A 20,690-nucleotide genomic window follows, 5' to 3' on the forward strand; every position below is an offset into this window, starting at 1 on the left:
GCAGGGCTCAATCCACCTTTCTGGGACCTTTTGTGTAAAAGCCAGGGGCCAGACTTGGACCATGCCAACTAAACAGCAAAGCTGAAAGGTGATCTGAGGACACACAAACATATTTTCACTTCACCCTTTTGTTGTTGTTGTTCAGTCGTTCAGTCGTGTCCGACTCTTCGTGACCCCATGGACCAGAGCACGCCAGGCACGCCTATCATTCACTGCCTCCCGCAGTTTGGCCAAACTCATGTTAGTAGCTTCGAGAATACTGTCCAACCATCTCATCCTTTGTCGTCCCCTTTTCCTTGTGCCCTCCATCTTTCCCAACATCAGGGTCTTTTCCAGGGAGTCTTCTCTTCTCATGAGGTGGCCAAAGTACTGGAGCCTCAACTTCAGGATCTGTCCTTCTAGTGAGCACTCAGGGCCGATTTCCTTGAGAATGGATAGGTTTGATCTTCTTGCAGTCCATGGGACTCTCAAGAGTCTCCTCCAGCACCATAATTCAAAAGCATCAATTCTTCGGCGATCAGCCTTCTTGATGGTCCAGCTTTCACTTCCGTACATTACTACTGGGAAAACCATAGCTTTAACTATACGGACCTTTGTTGGCAAGGTGATGTCTTTGCTTTTTAAGATGCTGTCTAGGTTTGTCATTGCTTTTCTCCCAAGAAGCAGGCGTCTTCTAATTTCGTGACTGCTGTCACCATCTGCAGTGATCATGGAACCCAAGAAAGTGAAATCTCTCACTGCCTCCATTTCTTCCCCTTCTATTTGCCAGGAGGTGATGGGACCAGTGGCCATGATCTTAGTTTTTTTGATGTTGAGCTTCAGACCATATTTTGCGCTTTCCTCTTTCACCCTCATTAAAAGGTTCTTCAATTCCTCCTCACTTTCTGCCATCAAGGTTGTATCATCAGCATATCTGAGGTTGTTGATATTTTTTCCGGCAATCTTAATTCCGGTTTGGGATTCATCCAGCCCAGCCTTTCGCATGATGAATTCTGCATATAAGTTAAATAAGCAGGGAGACAATATACAGCCTTGTCGTACTCCTTTCCCAATTTTGAACCAATCAGTTATTCCATATCCAGTTCTAACTGTAGCTTCTTGTCCCAAATAGAGATTTCTCAGGAGACAGATGAGGTGATCCGGCACTCCCATTTCTTTAAGAACTTTCCATAGTTTGCTGTGGTCGACACAGTCAAATGCTTTTGCGTAGTCAATGAAGCAGAAGTAGATGTTTTTCTGGAACTCTCTAGCTTTCTCCATAATCCAGCGCATATTTGCAATTTGGTCTCTGGTTCCTCTGCCCCTTCGAAATCCAGCTTGCACTTCTGGGAGTTCTCGGTCCACGTACTGCTTAAGCCTGCCTTGTAGAATTTTAAGCATAACCTTGCTAGCGTGTGAAATGAGTGCAATTGTGCGGTAGTTAGAGCATTCTTTGGCACTGCCCTTCTTTGGGATTGGGATGTAAACTGATCTTCTCCAATCCTCTGGCCACTGCTGAGTTTTCCAAACTTGTTGGCATATTGAGTGTAGCACCTTAACAGCATCATCTTTTAGGATTTTAAATAGTTCAGCTGGAATATCATCACTTCCACTGGCCTTGTTGTTAGCAAGGCTTTCTAAGGCCCATTTGACTTCACTCTCCAGGATGTCTGGCTCAAGGTCAGCAACCACACTACCTGGGGTGTATGAGACCTCTATATCTTTCTGGTATAGTTCCTCTGTGTATTCTTGCCACCTCTTCTTGATGTCTTCTGCTTCTGTTAGGTCCTTTCCACTTTTGTCCTTAATTGTGGTAATCTTTGTACGAAATGTTCCTTTCATATCTCCAATTTTCTTGAACAGATCTCTGGTTTTTCCCATTCTGTTATTTTCCTCTATTTCTTTGCATTGCTCGTTTAGAAAGGCCCTCTTGTCTCTCCTTGCTATTCTTTGGAAATCTGCATTCAATTTCCTGTATCTTTCACTATCTCCCTCACATTTTGCTTGCCTTCTCTCCCCCGCTATTTTTAAGGCCTCATTGGACAGCCACTTTGCTTTCTTGCATTTCTTTTTCATTGGGATGGTTTTCGTTGCTGCCTCCTGTATAATGTTACGAGCCTCCATCCACAGTTCTTCAGGCACTCTATCCACCAACTCTAAGTCCTTAAACCTGTTTTTCACTTCAACTGTGTATTCATAAGGAATTTGATTTAGATTGTATCTTACTGGCCCAGTGGTTTTTCCTACTTTCTTAAGTTTAAGCTGGAATTTTGCTATAAGTAGCTGATGATCAGAGCCACAGTCAGCTCCAGGTCTTGTTTTTGCTGAGTGTATAGAGCTTCTCCATCTTTGGCTGCAGAGAATATAATCAATCTGATTTCGATGTCGCCCATCTGGTGATGTCCATGTGTAGAGTCGTCTCTTGTGTTGTTGGAAAAGAGTGTTTGTGATGACCAGCTTGTTCTCCTGACAGAACTCTATTAGCCTTTGCCCTGCTTCATTTTGAACTCCAAGGCCAAACTTGCCAGTTGTTCCTTTTATCTCTTGACTCCCTACTTTAGCATTCCAATCCCCTATAATGAGAAGAACATCCTTCTTTGGTGTCATTTCTATAAGGTGTTGTAAGTCTTCATAGAATTGGTCAATTTCAGTTTCTTCAGCACTGGAAGTTGGTGCATAAACTTGGATTACTGTGATGTTAAAAGGACTGCCTTGGATTCGTATCGAGATCAATCTATCATTTTTGAAATTGCATCCCAGTACAGCTTTCGCCACTCTTTTGTTGACTATGAGGGCCACTCCATTTCTTTTACGGGATTCCTGCCCGCAGTAGTAGATATGATAGTCATCTGAACTGAATTCGCCCATTCCCGTCCATTTTAGTTCACTGATGCCTAGGATGTCAATGTTTATTCTTGCCATCTCATTTTTGACCACATCCAGCTTACCAAGGTTCATGGTTCTTACATTCCAGGTTCCTATGCAATACTTTTCTTTACAGCATTGGACTTTCCTTTCGCTTCCAGGCATATCCGCAACTGAGTGTCCTTTCGGCTTTGGCCCAGCCGCTTCATCAGCTTTGGATCTACTTGTACTTGTCCTCCGCTCTTCCCCAGTAGCATGTTGGACGCCTTCCGACCTGAGGGGCTCATCTTCCAGCGTCATATCTTTTATATGCCTGTTGTCTTTGTCCATGGAGTTTTCTTGGCAGGGATACTGGAGTGGGTTGCCAGTTCCTCCTCCAGGTGGATCACGTTTGGTCCAAACTCTCCACTATGACCTGTCCATCTTGGGTGGCCCTGCACGGCATAGCTCATAGCTTCCCTGAGTAATTCAAGCCCCTTCGCCACGACAAGGCAGTGATCCCTTTTACCACATGATAAACCCTTGCAAGCTGACAGGTTTCTGTTGGTTGCTTTCATGGATATAAGAAACCTCTGACATTTCTACCATCAACAGTGGCCCAACCTGCATCAAAAATGGCACTTCGGCGAGAAAGGAGCTGTTCTGTTTTAGCTGAACCCATGAAGGTTGCAACAGTAGGAAACCATTTTGCTGCCTTAGTTGTGAAGTATAAACAAGCAGCAGACTTGAACCATATTTGAGGTAATGCTGCTAAGGTGTGGGTAAAGAAGGGACTGATGTACCGGTAAGTGGTGAGAGACGAGAGAGGTAGGCCTTCTAAGGCCATCATTTCTGGAGGGATCTCCCCATTTTAGTTAATTGATCAGCACAGGGGTTAGAACAAAAGAAGTTTCCTAAAGAATTCAGGAGCTGTTCCTTCACCCTCAAAATGTTTTTCAGGATCTAATTTAGTCAGCACTGGTAGAAGGTATCTTCCTCCATGGGGCTGAAAATACCTCCAAGTGGGTTTGGAAATTTTGGAATAAGGGATCAATACATGGTGATGTTCTATAACAAAGTACATTTTCTACGTTACTGCAACTAATAAACATTCCAGCACTGAACATTAACCCTAATGTGATGTACACATTCTTCATTTTCTAGCAGCAAGATCTCTGGTCTCCATAATATCTGCATCTAAAGGCCAGTGGGGCGTAGTAGTTCTAGCAATTCTAGGACCTGGGAGTCAAGGGTTCGGATCCCCACTCAGCCATGACAGGTGACCTTGGGCCAGTCACATTCTCTCAGCCTAACCTACCTCACAGGGTTGATGTTGGGATAACCATGAGGAGGAAGAGAATGGGAACCATATATATCACCTTGAGCTCCTTGGAGGAAAGGTGGGATAGAAATGCAATAACAATAATAAATAAAACAGAATTTTGCATTCAGAATTTTTTTCTGAATGCAATGGCCAAGATGTTTGGGCAAATCTTCAGTGTTTGCCCTGCATATAGACTTAGGTGTCCTTATTATATATTCTCTTATATTGCCTACACATAACTGACCGGGACTGTATAAGTAAATAGATACTTATTAGAAACTGTATGCATTGCTTGCTTTTAAACAGGATTCAGGTAAATGAGAGCCAATTCTGAATTTCCCCCAGTAAACTACATTTATTATGCCAGTTCTAATTATCATGCAATCTAGTGGTTTTAAGGCTTATGTTTTCCACACCACTGGGCATCACAAACATTAAAGCATTTTATACTGTAATTATACATCAATGTTTACACTTGGTTATACATATATACAGAATTATTCACACCTTGCTATTTCCTTCCTTCAAACCAACATACTTTTACTATGAAAGCAGCTTTTTAATAAATGTTATAAGAAATACAGCAAGGCACAATTTTTAAAAACGTGGGGTTTTTTCTGATTACCACCTCAAGAAGCATTGTAGAAAACCAAAATGTTGTACTTAATTCAGTAGAATGTTAACAGTTCTTAATATACAACACTGTGTAGTTGTTTCTTGAAGTGTTGCATAGATTAATCTTGTAAAATTAAAATGAAGGGATGCATTTGTATTTCTTTTGTGTAACTTCCACTGTGTTGATTCAAGAGCATGGGGGATCTTTTCTTTCGCTGCAGTCAAATAAAATTCCCATTCTATAACATAAAATACTTTCAATAAACAATATGCATTATACACATAAAATATCAAATTTAATACATAAAATAGGAGAATAACTGACATTTACAATTTAGAAACGGTGATCCAGAATAATAATACATTCTGTGGAACTGCAAAATCATTTAAAAAACCCAAAAGCTTTGTGGCTGAAAAGTAAATACAGAGACATACAAATTTGGAAGGGTAAGTTGTTAAGAGGTAGCTTGGGAAAGAAATCCATATGAGAGCAAATGGTTTTGTTACAAAGCAAAAGTGAAAATTGAAACAGCATATGCATCCTGGACACAAAACCAACGTGGACAAATCACAGTTGGAAGGAAAATTTATCTTGGGAGTCAAGTGTAACAAAAGGCAGTGACACAATGGAATTAGAGGTCATCCCAGAGTTTAGAGGATGAGCCTGCACCTGAAATGCAGCCAAGTTTCTAAAAGAAAAAGAAAAAGGTAATAGCAGGTTACATGAAGTACATTTTCATTTACAAAACACACGCCTGTTTCAGACCAACCAAAAATAGCTATTCTATGACCTCATACCAATGTACTTATATGCAAAAAAATAAGAAATGACAGGATACGAGCAACAATTTTTCACAGCCTGAGGTTTAAGTCACTATCAGAGAGATGTCTTTTTATTGATGTAGAAACCTGATTGATTTTTATAAAACAAGATTTAGTTTCAAAAGGCACAGGGGAAATAATCAAGTCTGACCTTTTCCCTCCATCCTGTCCTTTCAGGTGCCTGTGAACTTACCTTCTCTGCCTTTTGCAAGTGTACCAATCAATAGGAATGCATGACTCAATAAAGGCCAACCAACCAAAATAATCTCCAGTCCTAAACCCATTACATGGAAGTAAGTCCCATTAAAACCAGAGGAACTTACTTCCAAGTAATCTATTTAGGCTTGGGGTGTAAGTAGGTTACTTAAACTATTTAAGTTATCATTTATAGTTCCCTGAAGAATAAAACAAGCAAGTTAACAAAGTGAGAGGACTCAAACAGTTTGTAAATATAAGATGCTGCATTAATATATCGTGAGAGCAATGAGTGCTTTTTCATTAGGCAGAACTTTCATGGCCTGGAGTTTAGGGTTAACCTATGCAACAAAGAGTCAAAGCTTATGATGAGGATTATGAAGAAATAACCGTCAGAATACAGCTAAGAGATTAGTACAAAGTACCTCTCTCAAGCATTTCCGAGGAGGCACTCCAGGCTTGCATTATATGCCTTCCAAATTAAGTGAAAATAGCTGGTTCTATCCAGGTACCTTCAGCTTTGATCTTATTTGCTGTAACTGACCTATCTATTTTTATAGAAAATGGTGTTTGCACAAAATTGAAAAAAAAAAGCACAGGCATGTGGTTTGAACTGGAACCTAATGCATCACTGGGAAGTTTGTAGCATGCCTGTTCTTAAAACTTGTAGTAGTGGGCTTTCAATTAAAAAAGCCTCACCCTAGGACTCTATGCATTTCAAACATCTAAACTTACATCGATATCAGGGAATTAAAAAACAACATGCATAAATTAACTTCAGTGGGTCTGAGTACAATTCAGTTGGGTACTACCCAGTATTTTTGCCTGGAATCAGGCATCCTGGAACAAATTTGCTGTGATATGTGATTGTCTGAGGATATATAATGAAGGATACAGACCCCCCCTATGAACCGGAATCAGTCACCCAAGAGGATGCTCTTTGAGTGGGATCTGGCTTATGCAAACGCATTGCCTCCATAACTGTGCTCCATGTGTACAAATGGTGGCCAGTTCTAGCACTCTTGCAGGAAGAGAGTGGTCTCTACCACTGGGAAGGGGAGATAGCTCAGTGGAAGAGCACATGCTTGCATGTAGAAGGTTCCACCTTCAATCTGTGGCATCTCCAGCTCAAAAGATGAAGTAGCAGGCTTCTGCCAGAGTCAGAGGAAACCATGCTAGATAAAGGGAACAAATATTCTGACTTGGTATAAGGCATCTTCCCATGTTCCTTAAAAAATTCTACAGGTGGGGAGGGTCATGGGTCATACCCAACGCAACAACAGAAGAGTGTGAGATCTCATCTGTTTTGTATATTTATTCTTTGGAAGCTTTCACCTCCATGAGGAAATTAAAAACAACAACAGTACTGTATTAAACCACACCAGATGACAGGATAGAATTATCACTCCTGATATAGAACTTTTCAAAGCTGCTATTACTTTTGCTTAATGGTCAACTTTATAGCATGGTGCTAAAAGAATGAGATTACAACTTAGATACATTCAGTGGCAAAATAGATTTGCTCACAACAGCTTTATTTTGGCTTGCAGCTGGAGCAAAAATCATGTGAAATTAGTTGAGCTACGTTGGTAAATATGCATACTGTCACCTTTGCGAACTGAGTTTATTTTTAGGGTACACATATACCATAGATAATTTTTTCTCTTAAGTATCACAGCTCCACATAAAATCACACATTTTAATGAGCTTAGCAGCACAGGTGCTCCAGGAAAAAAAATAATGGTGTTTGCCATTTATCTTTCAAATTAAATAATGTGTTTTTAAATAGTAACTTTTTTCATAATACACTTATGGGAACAACATTTATCTGTCACATTTTAAGAGATGTATTAGTAATAAATGTAAATTACCTTTGGAAAATCAGTAATTAGGCTCATCAAAAAATAAACAATCTGCCACCAAAAAGATAATCTTTAGCATAGTTAAGTATAATAACTGTTATTTGAATAAGTTAACAAATTAGGATAGATTGCCTCTAATTCATTTCCCATAGCATGAGAGATGAAGTTAAAGTATCAACTAAGCTCTTACAGTGGGGGAAGGGACTTCTAGAATCCATTGAAAATACAGATACCAGAGCCTTTGGCAGAGAGTTTCCTTTCACTGTAACATAAACAGTATTCTGACCCAGAGTTCCCCAGCAAAATTCACCTGGATTTCCACACATAAAGCCATCTTGAGGCTGCAATCCCACAAACAAGGGCAGTCTTAGTGGTCTGCAGATGTTGTTGGATCATTACTCCAAGTATTCCTGAACATTGGCAGTGATGGCTTGGGTTGATGAGGTTTTTAGTCCAGCAATATCTGGAGGGCACCATGTTGGCTACCCTTGCTATACAGACTAACCTGGGAGTATGCCCCATTGAACTCAGTGGGTCTTACTCTGGGTGAATGGGCAACAGTAGTTCACTTGAAAGTTAATGTTATGCTGCTCGTGCTTTTCCACAATTCACACAAGCGGGTGTTTTCAGGGGTTGAGCTGGCTGTAGTAGCGACTGCACTGTCTCTTAATTTCAGGAGTTCACAAGCAGTTGCCGTGTTGGAATTTCTCCAGAATAAATGGTGCTTGTGTAAAAACTGCAAAACTGTTTTCGCTACACAGAGTGTTGTTTAAATACATTGTGAATAAATAGTAGTGTTCTGATCACAGATAATGAGGTGGAAAAATGGGCCCATGGGATGGTACTTTGTCAATGCTGGATAGCAGAAGAAATGAAATAAGTTCACAGGAACAAAGGTTGCACTGGAAATATCAATTTTCTATGGACATGTTCCCCAATCCAGCTCAAATTGCACTTTAAAAGGCATTTATGAAATACTAAATTCAAATGGGGATCCACATCAGGATGTGTATCCCAATGAAAGCAATGCAATGCATATAGATAATATCCTCCTTTAGATGTACAGAGTTGCTGAACCAGCAAGTAATCCATACAGGGAACTCAGAAGCTGGACTAGGGCATATAACATAGATTTATCATCAAAACACTGTCTATCTTTGCAGAAACAAATGGTAAAAAGAGAAACCTGTGTTTGTCTTTGGCAGGATAAAAAGAATCACAGAGACCTGTGGCACTTCAAAAATCATTATGTTTATTGTGACATAAGCTTTTGTAGTCCAAGAAATATTAAACCACAATAACAATAGAATCAGATTACATATGTCTACTCAAAAATAAGCCTGTTGAGTTAAATGAGGCTTATTCCCAAACAAGCATGTATAGGATTGTAGCCCAAAGTGCTAGTCCTTAAACTGCCACAGACTCTTCAACACAATCCTTTGCAGAGTTAGGCCAATGAAATTAATATTCTTCTCTGCATTTGATCAGGGTGTTACTTGATTCCACTGTGGTAGAGTGTATGTATATATCCCTTGTTACATAAATGGTAAACTTTGTAGTTCTGTTGGAACTTTCATGAAATTGCTGTGAGTGCTTCTCCCTTAACTGTGACATCCTCCTGTTGTTTCTACAGCTCAGGGCAATGGGAGTGTAGGATCACATCATACTCAGGCACCTGTGAAAGATACCACTATTCTCTTCCAAGCTGCTCATACCTCAATAGAGAAGGGTCATTTTTCTATTTCAGTAGGGCAGTTTGCATTCCCATATACCCATCGCCAGAAAGGAATAGCTTTAGATAGTGCATTTACACAAGTTATTCCTTTCTCCTGTCTTACATGTTTTCTCCAGGCATTTAAGAAACTGGCTAATTTATCTAATTGGTATCTGAAGAAGTGTGCATGCACACGAAAGCTCATACCAAGAACAAACTTAGTTGGTCTCTAAGGTGCTACTGGAAGGAATTTTTTATTTTGTTTTGTTTTGGCTAATTTAATGTGTGTGACAGAGCGGAGAACAGGAACAAGTGTACTTGTTGAGTTGCAGAGTGCTTCCACTTATGTAGGCTTCCTGTGTGATGTGGAACCCTGCTTTTTACAGTGATCTACATCACACAGGAAGCCTCCAAGATTACAGGAAACACTCCAATATAGACAGCCACAATCCAACTCACAGATGTGGATGGGGACGAGGGTAGGGACCTAGTGCACTCATTGCTATCCCCTGCCCTCCGCAAATGTGTTAAACCATTTTCCTGAATGCCTGCAGAAGGCTGTAGTGAGTTGGGTAACCTAGAACCAAGAGAGCAAGTGGAGATCCTTTCCTCTTAACTTTCCTTCCCCATCAACAGAGGCAGAATCAGCTATATTCACCCTCATAGTGTGGACTAGTTTGCTGTCTCTGAGCAGAGTTACCCAGATAGGAAGCAAGGGGCTGTCGAGGAAAGCCCAGAATATAGTAGGTGTAACACTTAGTTTCTCCCATCTTCCTTTTTCCCAACATAGTGGGACAGTATTGCATCTCTTTTGAATCTGCTTCCAGTGATAACTGCTGCATTGCAGAAAGAAGATAGCTACTGATCTCTCTTGGATTCATTGGGTAATTTTGCATAGTACAAACATCTGAGGAAATGCAACCAACAAGTCTGAATCACACAAGAGTCAGTTCTTACTTTCTTTTTGTGAGCACAGATTGAGCCAAAGTACAAAATGAATGCTGTCCACATCAGCTGAAAATAGTATTTAACTAGCTGCTTTTCACAGAGAAGGAAATATGTGAAGTGATCAGCTAGGGATCAGCTTTGTGAATCTTGATAAATAAAGGTAGTGATTTGAATGCATATTTGCCATTCTCAGCTGATGCTTGCTTATCTGAGTCTGTATCTGTATCTTAAACATAAAAGAAGTGACCTGGAATGGTTTTTAATTCAAAAGACATAATGCTATGATCTACTGAAAAACTCTGAAAGGCCACACATTTTCTGCTTCATTATAGTCATGTCAGCAATAAGCAAAGCTCATAGTGTTCAGTACCTACCTCTTTATGAAACAACATGTGTGTCCATGGAGGAATACATTCTACCTCTGTGTATTTATGTGCCTTTCTTTGTGAAGATGCAGGAGGTTTTCTTCACATGTAAGAGTTTTAGTGTCCTGGTGCAAAGCATCCTTCTCTTTCAAGTGGTCAGGCGTTAATTGAATGGCTTCAGCTGAGGAAGCAAAACCTTCTTCAGACTTTGCGATCCCAAGTGGCTCTCTGGGATGATTTTCTTTAGAGTTATTTGGGAAGGAATTCAAGACTGGACATTCATTAGGGATGTCCAAATTCAAAGATTCACTATCATAACTTAAATTATCTGATATCATCTGGCTAAGAGAGCCAGGCATGCCAATGTCCATCTCCTCACTTAAGAAAGAAAAGCCACTACATTCAGCAGATGTTTTAGGTTCATCTTTTAAATCCAGGGCTTCGTATTTTACTTCCACTTCACTGTCAGGAAGATATCCCTGCTGTTCCACTCGTTCATCTTCAGGACAGGCTTCAAAAAAGCATTCAATATTTTCTGCAAAGTCTAGAGGGACTGGAGTGCTGGTCTTTTCTTCAACGTATTTAGTTACCTCCCCACAGTCACTGTCATGAGAAGAAAGTGAGAGGTATGAATAAAAATCACCCTTTCTAAGTTGAATGGGCCTGTGAGAATGTTCTAGAACCTTTTCCCTGATCTGGGCTAATGAATGTGGAACAGCTGGTTCACTTTCAGGCTGAGACTTGTTCTTTAAGGCTGTTGAGGCCATGTCAATTATCTCCATCACAAAGTTGTGCACTGAACAATCCTCCTCATTTCTTTTATCAAAAGCAGCAGTTTCACAGCTACAACATGAATCACTACAGCCATCTGATGCATTTATTTCTGCTTCATTTGATTTTAAAGATGCACAGCAATCTCCACCATGTTCACTAATTCCTGTTCTGCTTTGTTGATCATTTGGTAGCAATTTTGGTAATGCCATATCTGAACTTTTCATATCTGAGTCAAATTCTGTAAAAGGTTTTATAATAGAATGGCCTTCAAATTGAATATGTTTTTTATATTCTTTCTGAGAGCTGGATATTTTTGACAATTGAGCTGGCTCTTTACCATCCATATGTGAATCATCCGAACTATCAGTAAATGCTTCACAGATACAACATTCATTTTCACTTCCTTTACTAAGTGGGCTAACATTCATGGCAGCAGTTGAAATTTGAATATGTTCTTCCTTTGGACTTTCTTGAGTAATAGTAACATTTCCATTCTCCATGTCATCCACAAAGTGATCTTTGGAAACTTGAAAGCCATCATTTTTCATTTGCCTTTTTGTCCCTGACTCATCATGGCTCTCTGATGTGTTCTTACTGTTGCCATTATTTTTTGAAAGCTTGCGTATGGAATCATTCAAGAATTTTTCAATGCTCAATGAATCTTTTGCTTTCAAAGTCTCATTACTTCTTAAATTCTTACAGCCCTGGATTTCATCATCCAGATTGCACTTTCTCTTCTCCTTTGTCAGATTAAATTTTGGTCTGATCCAAGTGTAGAGTTCATTCTTTATGTAGTCAAGTCCTGAAATTAAATTGCAGTCTTCATAAATATCCTCATCAGTTGCAATACTAGAATCATCATCTTCATCTTTAATGCCTAGCTCTTCCTCAGTCAAGGTGAGAGTAGAACTTGATAGCAAATCACTATCATCTTCATCATCAGTGCAAGCGGAGGTACAGGAAACATTAACAATCATGCTAACGTTGACATCACTCTCATCAGCTACCGACCGACTGAGGTGTTTTCTGAATGATGCATTTGAATCCGGTGCTTTATTTCTGTGCAGTACAATATCTTCAGAGCACAAAGACAGGTCATCACTGCTGCTTAGCTCAGTGAGAGAAGCCGGTGAATCTTCATTGATAGAGGACGCAATATCCAATGACAACTGGCCAGCCAAGGACATTCTTTGAGAAGTGCTTTGGAGTGTGATATCAGAGATGCTACGCTTTATTTTTTGGTCTAAAGGGCTCTGGATATTTTCTAGACGATTCAAAAGGTCTAAGGTCCTTTTGCTAAGTTCCCCAACTGAATCACTACTTCCACTTAGGTCTCCAGAGCCATTGCAACTAAAAAGATCTTCATTGCTTTTGTAGGGCGTTAGGCAACTCTCCAAGGATGTGCTACGATGAAGCCCATCTCCACTTCTAAAAACAGTTGAGCCAAACAACTCATTTGTCACTGAAAGGGAGTCTAAAGAAGAGCTATGAGATAAAGTTGGGCACAGCTTTGTATTTGTTGGGTCGCTCAGTTTCTTCAAATCCTCCACAAATTCACAGCGTTTGGGGTCTCCATCATCCAAGTTGGTTGAGAAAGCAATCTCATCTGTAGATACAAGTGGCTTGAACTCTAAAGGTTGATGTTCAGATTTCAAGGGGACTTTATCAAAATAAAACCCATGAAGCAAACTACCCTGCTTATGTGCTTTTTCTGAGTTTGATTGTTTCATTATCATTGGTAGCTTGAATTTGGAACCCTGAAGGTATGAATAGTCATAAAATGTAAAGACATTGTGTTTTCCTTGCTGCAACTCTTCTGAACCCTCAGAGCCCTCTTGGGTGATGCTGCCCAGGTTTTTAGCTCTGTTGCTGGACTTTGACTGGGAAGTATTTAAGAAATTAAAATGGATCTCCCCATCCTCCTGCTTTAAATTTTGTTTTATCACATCAACTATATTCCCTAACTGGGAATCTGAAATACTAGTCACAGAATTATCCTGCTTTCTATCGGTCTCATTTTGCAAATGGACATCAGGATTTTGGGTAGCTTCTGCCTCACTTCCATTGACTGTTTTATTCTGACTGTCAGAATGCCTACTTACATTTCCACTGTGATACATATAATTCTGTGGGCTTGTCAAAGTGGTGCTGCCCATTAGTTCTGGCAAATGTTTGGTTGGTGACAACAAAGAGTTCTTATTCGCATGCTTCTTTAAAGTGTCCAAGTGTGTAATTGTGGAGGATTTGGATGTCTTTTTCATAAGAGATATATGATTTCCCCCTGATAGCTCTACATTGTGAAGGCTGTACACTTGGTAGACTTGTGGACCTGGAGATGCTGTAATGCTTGGGCTGCTGAGGCAATTTTCATGTACAGTGGGATTTTCCTCCTGTTTGGGACGGTCGTTATTACCACATGCTTCATAGGGAGAGTTCAGTTTTGTGTCATCTTGATTCAGTTCTTGATCAAGCTCATTGAATTCCTCATTAACGCTAATCAACGTATTACTTATATCCATTTCATCCCATTCTAGTGCATCTTCATTTGTACCATTCAGCTCCATTAAGCTTGGATCGATAACATTCAGGGATTCCTGTTAAAAACAGAGGAATAGAATAATCAGTTAAATCACAAACAGTACATCCCACCTCCAGAACTGAAAGTCAATACAAAGTTCCTTACTCCTTGTAAAAAGCCCATTTCTCATCAGTTTTGCTATGCTGCATAAAATTACTGAAATACAATAAATAACAGTAAAGAGCAATAAGTAAAATTCAGAATTCAGAATGTGGACATAGAAAAGCTCATTCAAATTCTACCTTAGCTATGAAGTTCACTGGGCACTGGGCTGCTAAACTAGAAATCTAGCAGCAGTGGCGAATTCAACAGAATTCCTCATATCTGCTTAACCAAGGATGAACCGCATTAAAAACAGCAGTTCCTTCTTCCTCTAGAATCTAGGGGTCACCATGCACCATAAACTGCATCTCATTTAGACTCAGCTTCAGCCTATTCTGTCTCATCCAATTAATGGCTCCCAAATTCAAGGTTGAGGCTGCTGGTATTGGATCTGGTGAGGTGCCAATCTGCAGTGTATTTCAAGGACTTGTCTGTCTGTCTCCCCACCCATAGCCACAAACAGGATCAGCACCACAAACTCTTCAGGAAACTGGTGCTAGTTTATAATGCTTCCCATGGCAGCCATGATGTCCTGAACAACACCACACTAAAAGAGGAAGTCTCAGCATGATTGCTGGTGTCCTGAGATATGTGGCTACCTCTGTCAGTTTAGCCAGGAAGTCTTTCTTAAACAGAAGAGTGGCCAGTACACCAACAGAATTGCTAGTCTGCCCCCATTTCCCCAACATAAAATACTAACATTTCAACCTGGCTTTATCAATGGAATTTCCAGTCTGGAGGCCAAATGCTACACAACCCAAACTGGAAGATGGACTTCGGATTATGTACAATACACTGGGCATTAGTAACAACAATTATTCAAAAGATTATCTATTATCTGAATGTGAAAGCTTATCAGTAAATGTATGGGAGGCCAAGTAAAAAAGTATATATTTTAAAAGTCTATAGTATTTTAGATAGGGGAAAATTCTTATATTCCGACTTTCTGCCTTAATATGAGGTTGGTCACTGCTATGGATCCTACATTCCTCCTTGAAGAAGATGCAACAGACCTCTTGCCATGTGCAAGAGCTCTACTAGAAGACTCTTTGTATGCAATGGTGGTGGAAAAGAAATTTTTTTTCTTCAGTCATGGGGTAGACCCTTCAGCAGCCTTTAGTCAGTGTTCAGTTGGATTAGCTTTGCTCCGCTATCACACCTAGTAGACATCTTGCCATTCATCACCTAAGCTCCACAGAAAGCCATTGAATTTAACTAGCAGGAAAGGACTCTCAGTAACCACAGCAACTGCACAATCGATTTCCCCATTCCAGAGGTGCAGGGGCAGAGGAAGGGGGGCGGTGGGGGCAGGCCACCCCAGGTGTCACCACTGAGGGGGTGACAAAATGCTGGGCGGCACTCACCACGGGGCCTGCAGCACGCCCAAGCCACACATCTCTCCTGGGAGTGACGTGGCAGGCTCCACGCTGCCCAAATGGTCTGCCCGCCGCCTCCCCATCAGATGTAGGGTGGCTGAGTAGGAGGAGGCAGGCAGACTCCTTGGAGGCCCCATGGTGTGTCCTGCCCCAGCTCACCCTGCCCCGCGGGCGGCTGGTTCCACCCCTGGGTGCAGGGCACACGCACTGCCCCAGGTGCCCGAATGGCTTGCTCTGCCACTGCAGAGGTGTCTTCAAGGGATTTCCCAGCCAAGGCAGCAGAAACATCCTGCTAAACTATCAGGAAACCACCTGGAGTTACCTTAGCATCTGCTTTGCATTGCATGTGGATGTTCTTCAGTTCAACCCCTGGCATTTCTAGGTTGGGCTAGGAATGTTGCCTGCCTGAAACCCCGGAGAGCTTCTGCTAGTCAATTTGGACAGTACTGAGCTAGATGGACCAACTGTCTGACTCAGAATAAGCAGCTCTCTGTGGCCTGACGCACCATCCTGTTATCTGCCCTTGACAAAGGAACTACACCAGGTTTCTACACAAAACGCCAAATTCAGACTGTGCTGCATTATGTGGGTGGGGCCAGATATCAACTGACACAGACCCGTAGTTGCCAGGGAGGCATGAAAATCATAAGCCACTCCCAACAAGGGACCTTAACGTGGATGAGATTCCTGGGGACATCCAACCTGGTCGTTAATGTTCATCTGTTATACAAGTTCTTATAAAGCCTCTCCTCCTTAGCGAGGGGAGGGGTTGTGAGCTGGAGCCGGCTCCAGCATTGAGGCGGGGGCGTTTCGCCCCTGCCCTACCTAGCCCCGCCGCCGCGCCGCGCCCCTAGCAGTCAGCCAATAGGGCTGACTTGGGGGCGGGGATTTGCTGCACCTGGGCAGCCGTGGCGGCACCTCTCCGCCATTCTGCGTCGCTTCACCGCCGGATCAAGACTTCGGATCAAGACTGTGCTGGGCATTGTTTGAACCACGTGGCGGTTCATTTCAGGGAGTATTTGCTTTCTCCTTCAGGTTTTTTCTTTTACCTTTTTTACAGGCGTGCACGGCAACAGCTTCAACGTACCCCTGCTGCTTACAGCAGCTTTTCACTGCGATCGGATCCTCGGGACTAATAAGGTCCTTTCTCTGCTCTCCCTGTAAGAGTGGCTCCCAGCTTAGGTTGAGCCTTCCTGCAGCGGAGCCTTTATGTTTGCTTCTTTGTTGTTTTGGTAACGGGGCTTAGCATTGGGGGGGATTTGTAGCTACTGATTTCAAACTGCAGTTTCTCTGGTGTGCCTTGGGCTTTCGTTTTGCCTCCCTCTCCCTGTGCTACAATTGTATCCTCTTTACGATTGTATCCTCCGGTTTAGCTGTGTTTCTTGTGTTCCTTCGGCTCTTGTTTTGCCCCCCTCTCTTTGTTCGGCAACTGTATCCTCCTTACTATTGTATCTTTCTGCCCTTCCTTCCTGCAGCTGGGATAGCTCAGTTGGTAGGGTGTGGGACTCTCAATCTCAGGGTTGTGAGTTTGAGCCCTGCGTTGGGCAAAATTTTTTGAAAGGGCTGATCTGTTTAAAAACTGCTTTAAAAAAAAAAAAACTGTGTTTTTCCTTTTCAAACTGTGGTAGCAGTCTTGGTGTGGTTTAGGTGCTGCTTGGAAATTGTTCTTCTTAGATCGTGGGTAGCCTAGAATTTTCTGGGTGCAGCACAGCCCCCCCCCCGTTTTCTGTTCACAGCAATTATCTGCTTAGAGTGCCAAGTTTGCTTTATTTTCCTGTATGTTTGTGCCTGTTCTCATCTGTGATTTTGTGGTGTGTTGCCTCTCTGATTGGGTCTGAATAATTTCTGTCGGCCATACTTAGTGTGGCCACGTGCGGCTCATAGCGGCGGCCATTTTGAGTGTCCCTTTGTGGGCAACTTACAGCGGCCATTTTAGGTGTGTACCTGGAGACTCCTGGCAGCGGCCATTTTGAGTGTGTCTTTACGGGTGGCATTAAAAGTAGTCCTCTTTCTTCCTGAGTACAGGAAGGAGTAGCAAATAATAAGGCATAATAAATAATAAATTAGTAAAAAGAAAGTTGAAAAAGCTTATTATCTCCCCCTTTTGGGCAAGCGCATAGCTTTGGTTCCTGTTGTGCTGTGGCTATTGATTTTCTATGAGGTGCTCTCTGCTGAGCTATATAAAGTAATATTAATACGGAAGGTTATAGCTATAAGGAAATAAAATAAATAGGTTAAAATAAAATTAAAATAAATAAATATATAAATAAAAAGTAGATATTTCTTTTCCCCCTACTGAGTGATTGCACCAGCTCTGGTCAAGGTTGTGGGAGGTTCAGGTGATTTCTAGTGCTGCGCGAGCCTCCCCAGTGCTGCGGGTAGGGCACATTGTTTTGCCCCTGTTTTGAGATATATTCATTAGTGCTGTCATCCGGTCCATATAGCAGGTTAATATATGATCGGTTAACTGAATCATAGCATAGATACACAAACATATAAGTAGAATAGAACATAAAATAAAGTAAATAAATAATAAATTATATATATTAAAATATATAATTGCACTCACACACTCGCACACACGCACACTCACATAGATATATCTTTATAGGATAAAACAAATAATAAATAAGTAAATAAGTAAATAAGTAAGGAAATAATAAAAATAATAAATTAAGAAAGATAGCAACAGATAAATTAGTAATTGATGAATAATTAGTAAATAAGTAAGGAAATAATAAAAATAATAAATTAAGAAAGATAGCAACAGATAAATTAGTAATTGATAAATAATTAATATTAAATAAATAAACAACAGCGGAACAGAAGTAACACTAGTGGGCTTCAGCAAATTAGTGCCAATTGGTGATATAAATACGTAATAAGTGATAAATTAATAAACCTTATTTTGTTGGTGGTAACTTCTGGTTTGACTTTTATTATGTCTAAAAGGAAGCAGTCGTCAGGTGATGGTCCGGCCAGCAACAAGCGTGCGAATTCAAGTGGTCGTGGTTCGAAAAAGGGAGCACGTGAGCGCAATGATGAACCCAAAACTGTAGCACAATTGTTTACAGTAGTTAAATCATGGATGTCGAGTTTCGAGGAGCGCCTGGCGCGGCAAAATCAAAGCTCTTCCGCAAATACTACTTGTATTACAGATACACAGGAGGAGGCAGTCCTGGGTACATCAGCTGCGCTTTCTTCCAACACCCAGCTCAGTGGATCGGATACCCAGCAGGATGTCTCCGTGGGCCTGCAAACAAGAGCCAGGGCCCAAGTATCCCAGGCAATAGCAGACGCAGCACGCTTCTCAGAGTGTGATGCCTCAGCCGGGGGTAGTAATGCGTCGGTATCTCACCCCTCATCATCTTCCTCACGGCAGGGGCGATCGGGTGCATCTCAGTCTGATACCTCATCGGAAGGGGAAGCTGATCAGCAGCAGGAGAAAGACAAGCAACATGGCAGTGAGAAGCCTTCTGGGAAAAGACATGCGAAGAAAAAGCACGTGTGCAAAAGAAGCAAATCTAGTCATCAGGACACCGAGGACGAGTCAGGTACGTCCTCTGATTACGATAGCGATGCTTCCTTGGGCTCTTATTGGGGGAAGGGAGAAGAAATTTCAGGCCTTCCGGACTGGGCGTGGTCCCGTAGGGCCAGCGCTCACCGGAAAAAGTTTGGTGGTACGCAGGAATGGCGTGATGGTGCTTTGGTAAAGGATACAACTGTCTCCACTCATACAACCGCGGATGTGGTCCCAGGGGATCACTTGTCCCCAAAGATCAGGGCTAAAGTATTGAACGGTGAGTTTGTTGACATGTTTCAGTTAGTCCCTCCAGCTGAAGAAATGGGCAGAGGTGAAAAGCGGACGTCTTATGGGAAAAGAAGGAGTAAGTACCCCAAGGTTCCGAGAACATTTGAAAATTGGCTAGATGGCTTTCAGGCATACATGGGTACCATAGTTGCTGCTTATCCGAAACGGGCTGTTCACTTGGTAGCATATTTATCTAACATCAGGACAGCCTATTCTCTTTCGGGTGAAGCAGCCGCCATTGCGTATGACGAAAAATTTCGTAGAAAGGCTTCCAGGATACCGCATGCGCGTTGGGATCAGATTGAAAATGGCATCTGGAACGTGGTCGTTGGTCCATACGTAGAGAAGAGACCCCAGGAAGCAGTTCGTGCTGGAAGGGTGGAGCAAAAGAAGGAACCTAGGCGCAAATATTGCTGGGAGTTTAACAGAGGGACTTGCCAGAGACAAGTGTGTAAGTATCCTCATGAGTGCGAAATATGCGCAGGTGCTCACCCAGCGTCCACATGCTTCAAGGGGAAGCAGCCCTTTCGTGGGGGCCGGGGGTACCACCAAAACGGCTCCAGGGGTGCCTCCGCAGCAGCAGGGAACCGCAGGTAATTTATCTTTAGGGTTGGCCTTCTCCCCCATCAAGTTGCCCTCCTTACATAGTTTACTTTCGGCTTATCCAGACAAAGTTGCAGCATCTTATCTTTGGGAGGGCTTTTCACAGGGTTTCAGGATACCGGTATCAGGTTCCCTTGTCTTTAAGGAATCTCCAAACCAAAAATCTGTTCTTGAGAGGCCAGAGGTGGCAAAAAAGAAGATTCAAAAGGAATTGGCAGCTGGCAGGGTGGCAGGCCCCTTTTGGGCCTCCCCCCTGCCTAATCTTCAGATATCACCTTTAGGCATTGTCCCTAAAAAGACCCCGGGGGAATTCAGACTCATTCATAATTTGTCATACCCCAAAGGTGGTTCTGTAAATGACGCCATACCTCCGGAACTGCGCTCGGTAAAATATACGTCTTTCGATCAAGCAGTAAAACTCATTCGTAGTCGCGGGCAGGGTGCCCTTATGGCAAAATGTGATATCGAGTCGGCCTTTCGTTTACTCCCGGTACATCCAGAGGATTTTCATCTATTGGGTTTTAAGTTTGATGGCCAAATTTATATTGACAAAGCTATGCCAATGGGTTGCTCGGTTTCTTGCGCAGCATTTGAAACCTTTAGCACATTCTTGGACTGGGCCCTGCGTTTCAGGACAGGTCTTTCAGGTGTCACTCATTATTTGGATGATTTTCTTTTAACGGGAAAACCTAACAGTATGGAATGCGCATCTCTTCTAGAAGCTTTCTCATCCTTGTCGCAGGAATTGGGAGTACCACTGGCAGCGGAAAAAAACGGA

General features: G+C 42.0%; 1 protein-coding gene across 1 annotated transcript; it reads right to left on the minus strand.

Annotated features, from left to right (window-relative positions):
- Positions 1-4,478: 4,478 nt before the first annotated feature.
- On the minus strand, positions 4,479-14,058 carry LOC117043801 (A-kinase anchor protein 6-like). The gene is made up of 2 exons (XM_033143876.1): positions 10,678-14,058; positions 4,479-5,451 (listed from the first exon to the last, which is right to left on the minus strand). The coding sequence occupies exon 1, from the start codon at positions 14,004-14,006 to the stop codon at positions 10,719-10,721; it is 3,288 nt and encodes a 1,095-aa protein (XP_032999767.1). The 5' UTR covers positions 14,007-14,058; the 3' UTR covers positions 4,479-5,451; positions 10,678-10,718.
- Positions 14,059-20,690: the final 6,632 nt, after the last annotated feature.

This window comes from Lacerta agilis, chromosome 1 (assembly GCF_009819535.1).
Source record: "Lacerta agilis isolate rLacAgi1 chromosome 1, rLacAgi1.pri, whole genome shotgun sequence".
NCBI classification, from domain to species: domain Eukaryota; kingdom Metazoa; phylum Chordata; class Lepidosauria; order Squamata; family Lacertidae; genus Lacerta; species Lacerta agilis.

Coding starts and splice junctions, on each gene's coding strand:
- LOC117043801 (XM_033143876.1), bottom strand. CDS start 14,006: ATGGAGCTGAATGGTACAAATGAAGATGCACTAGAATGGGATGAAATG.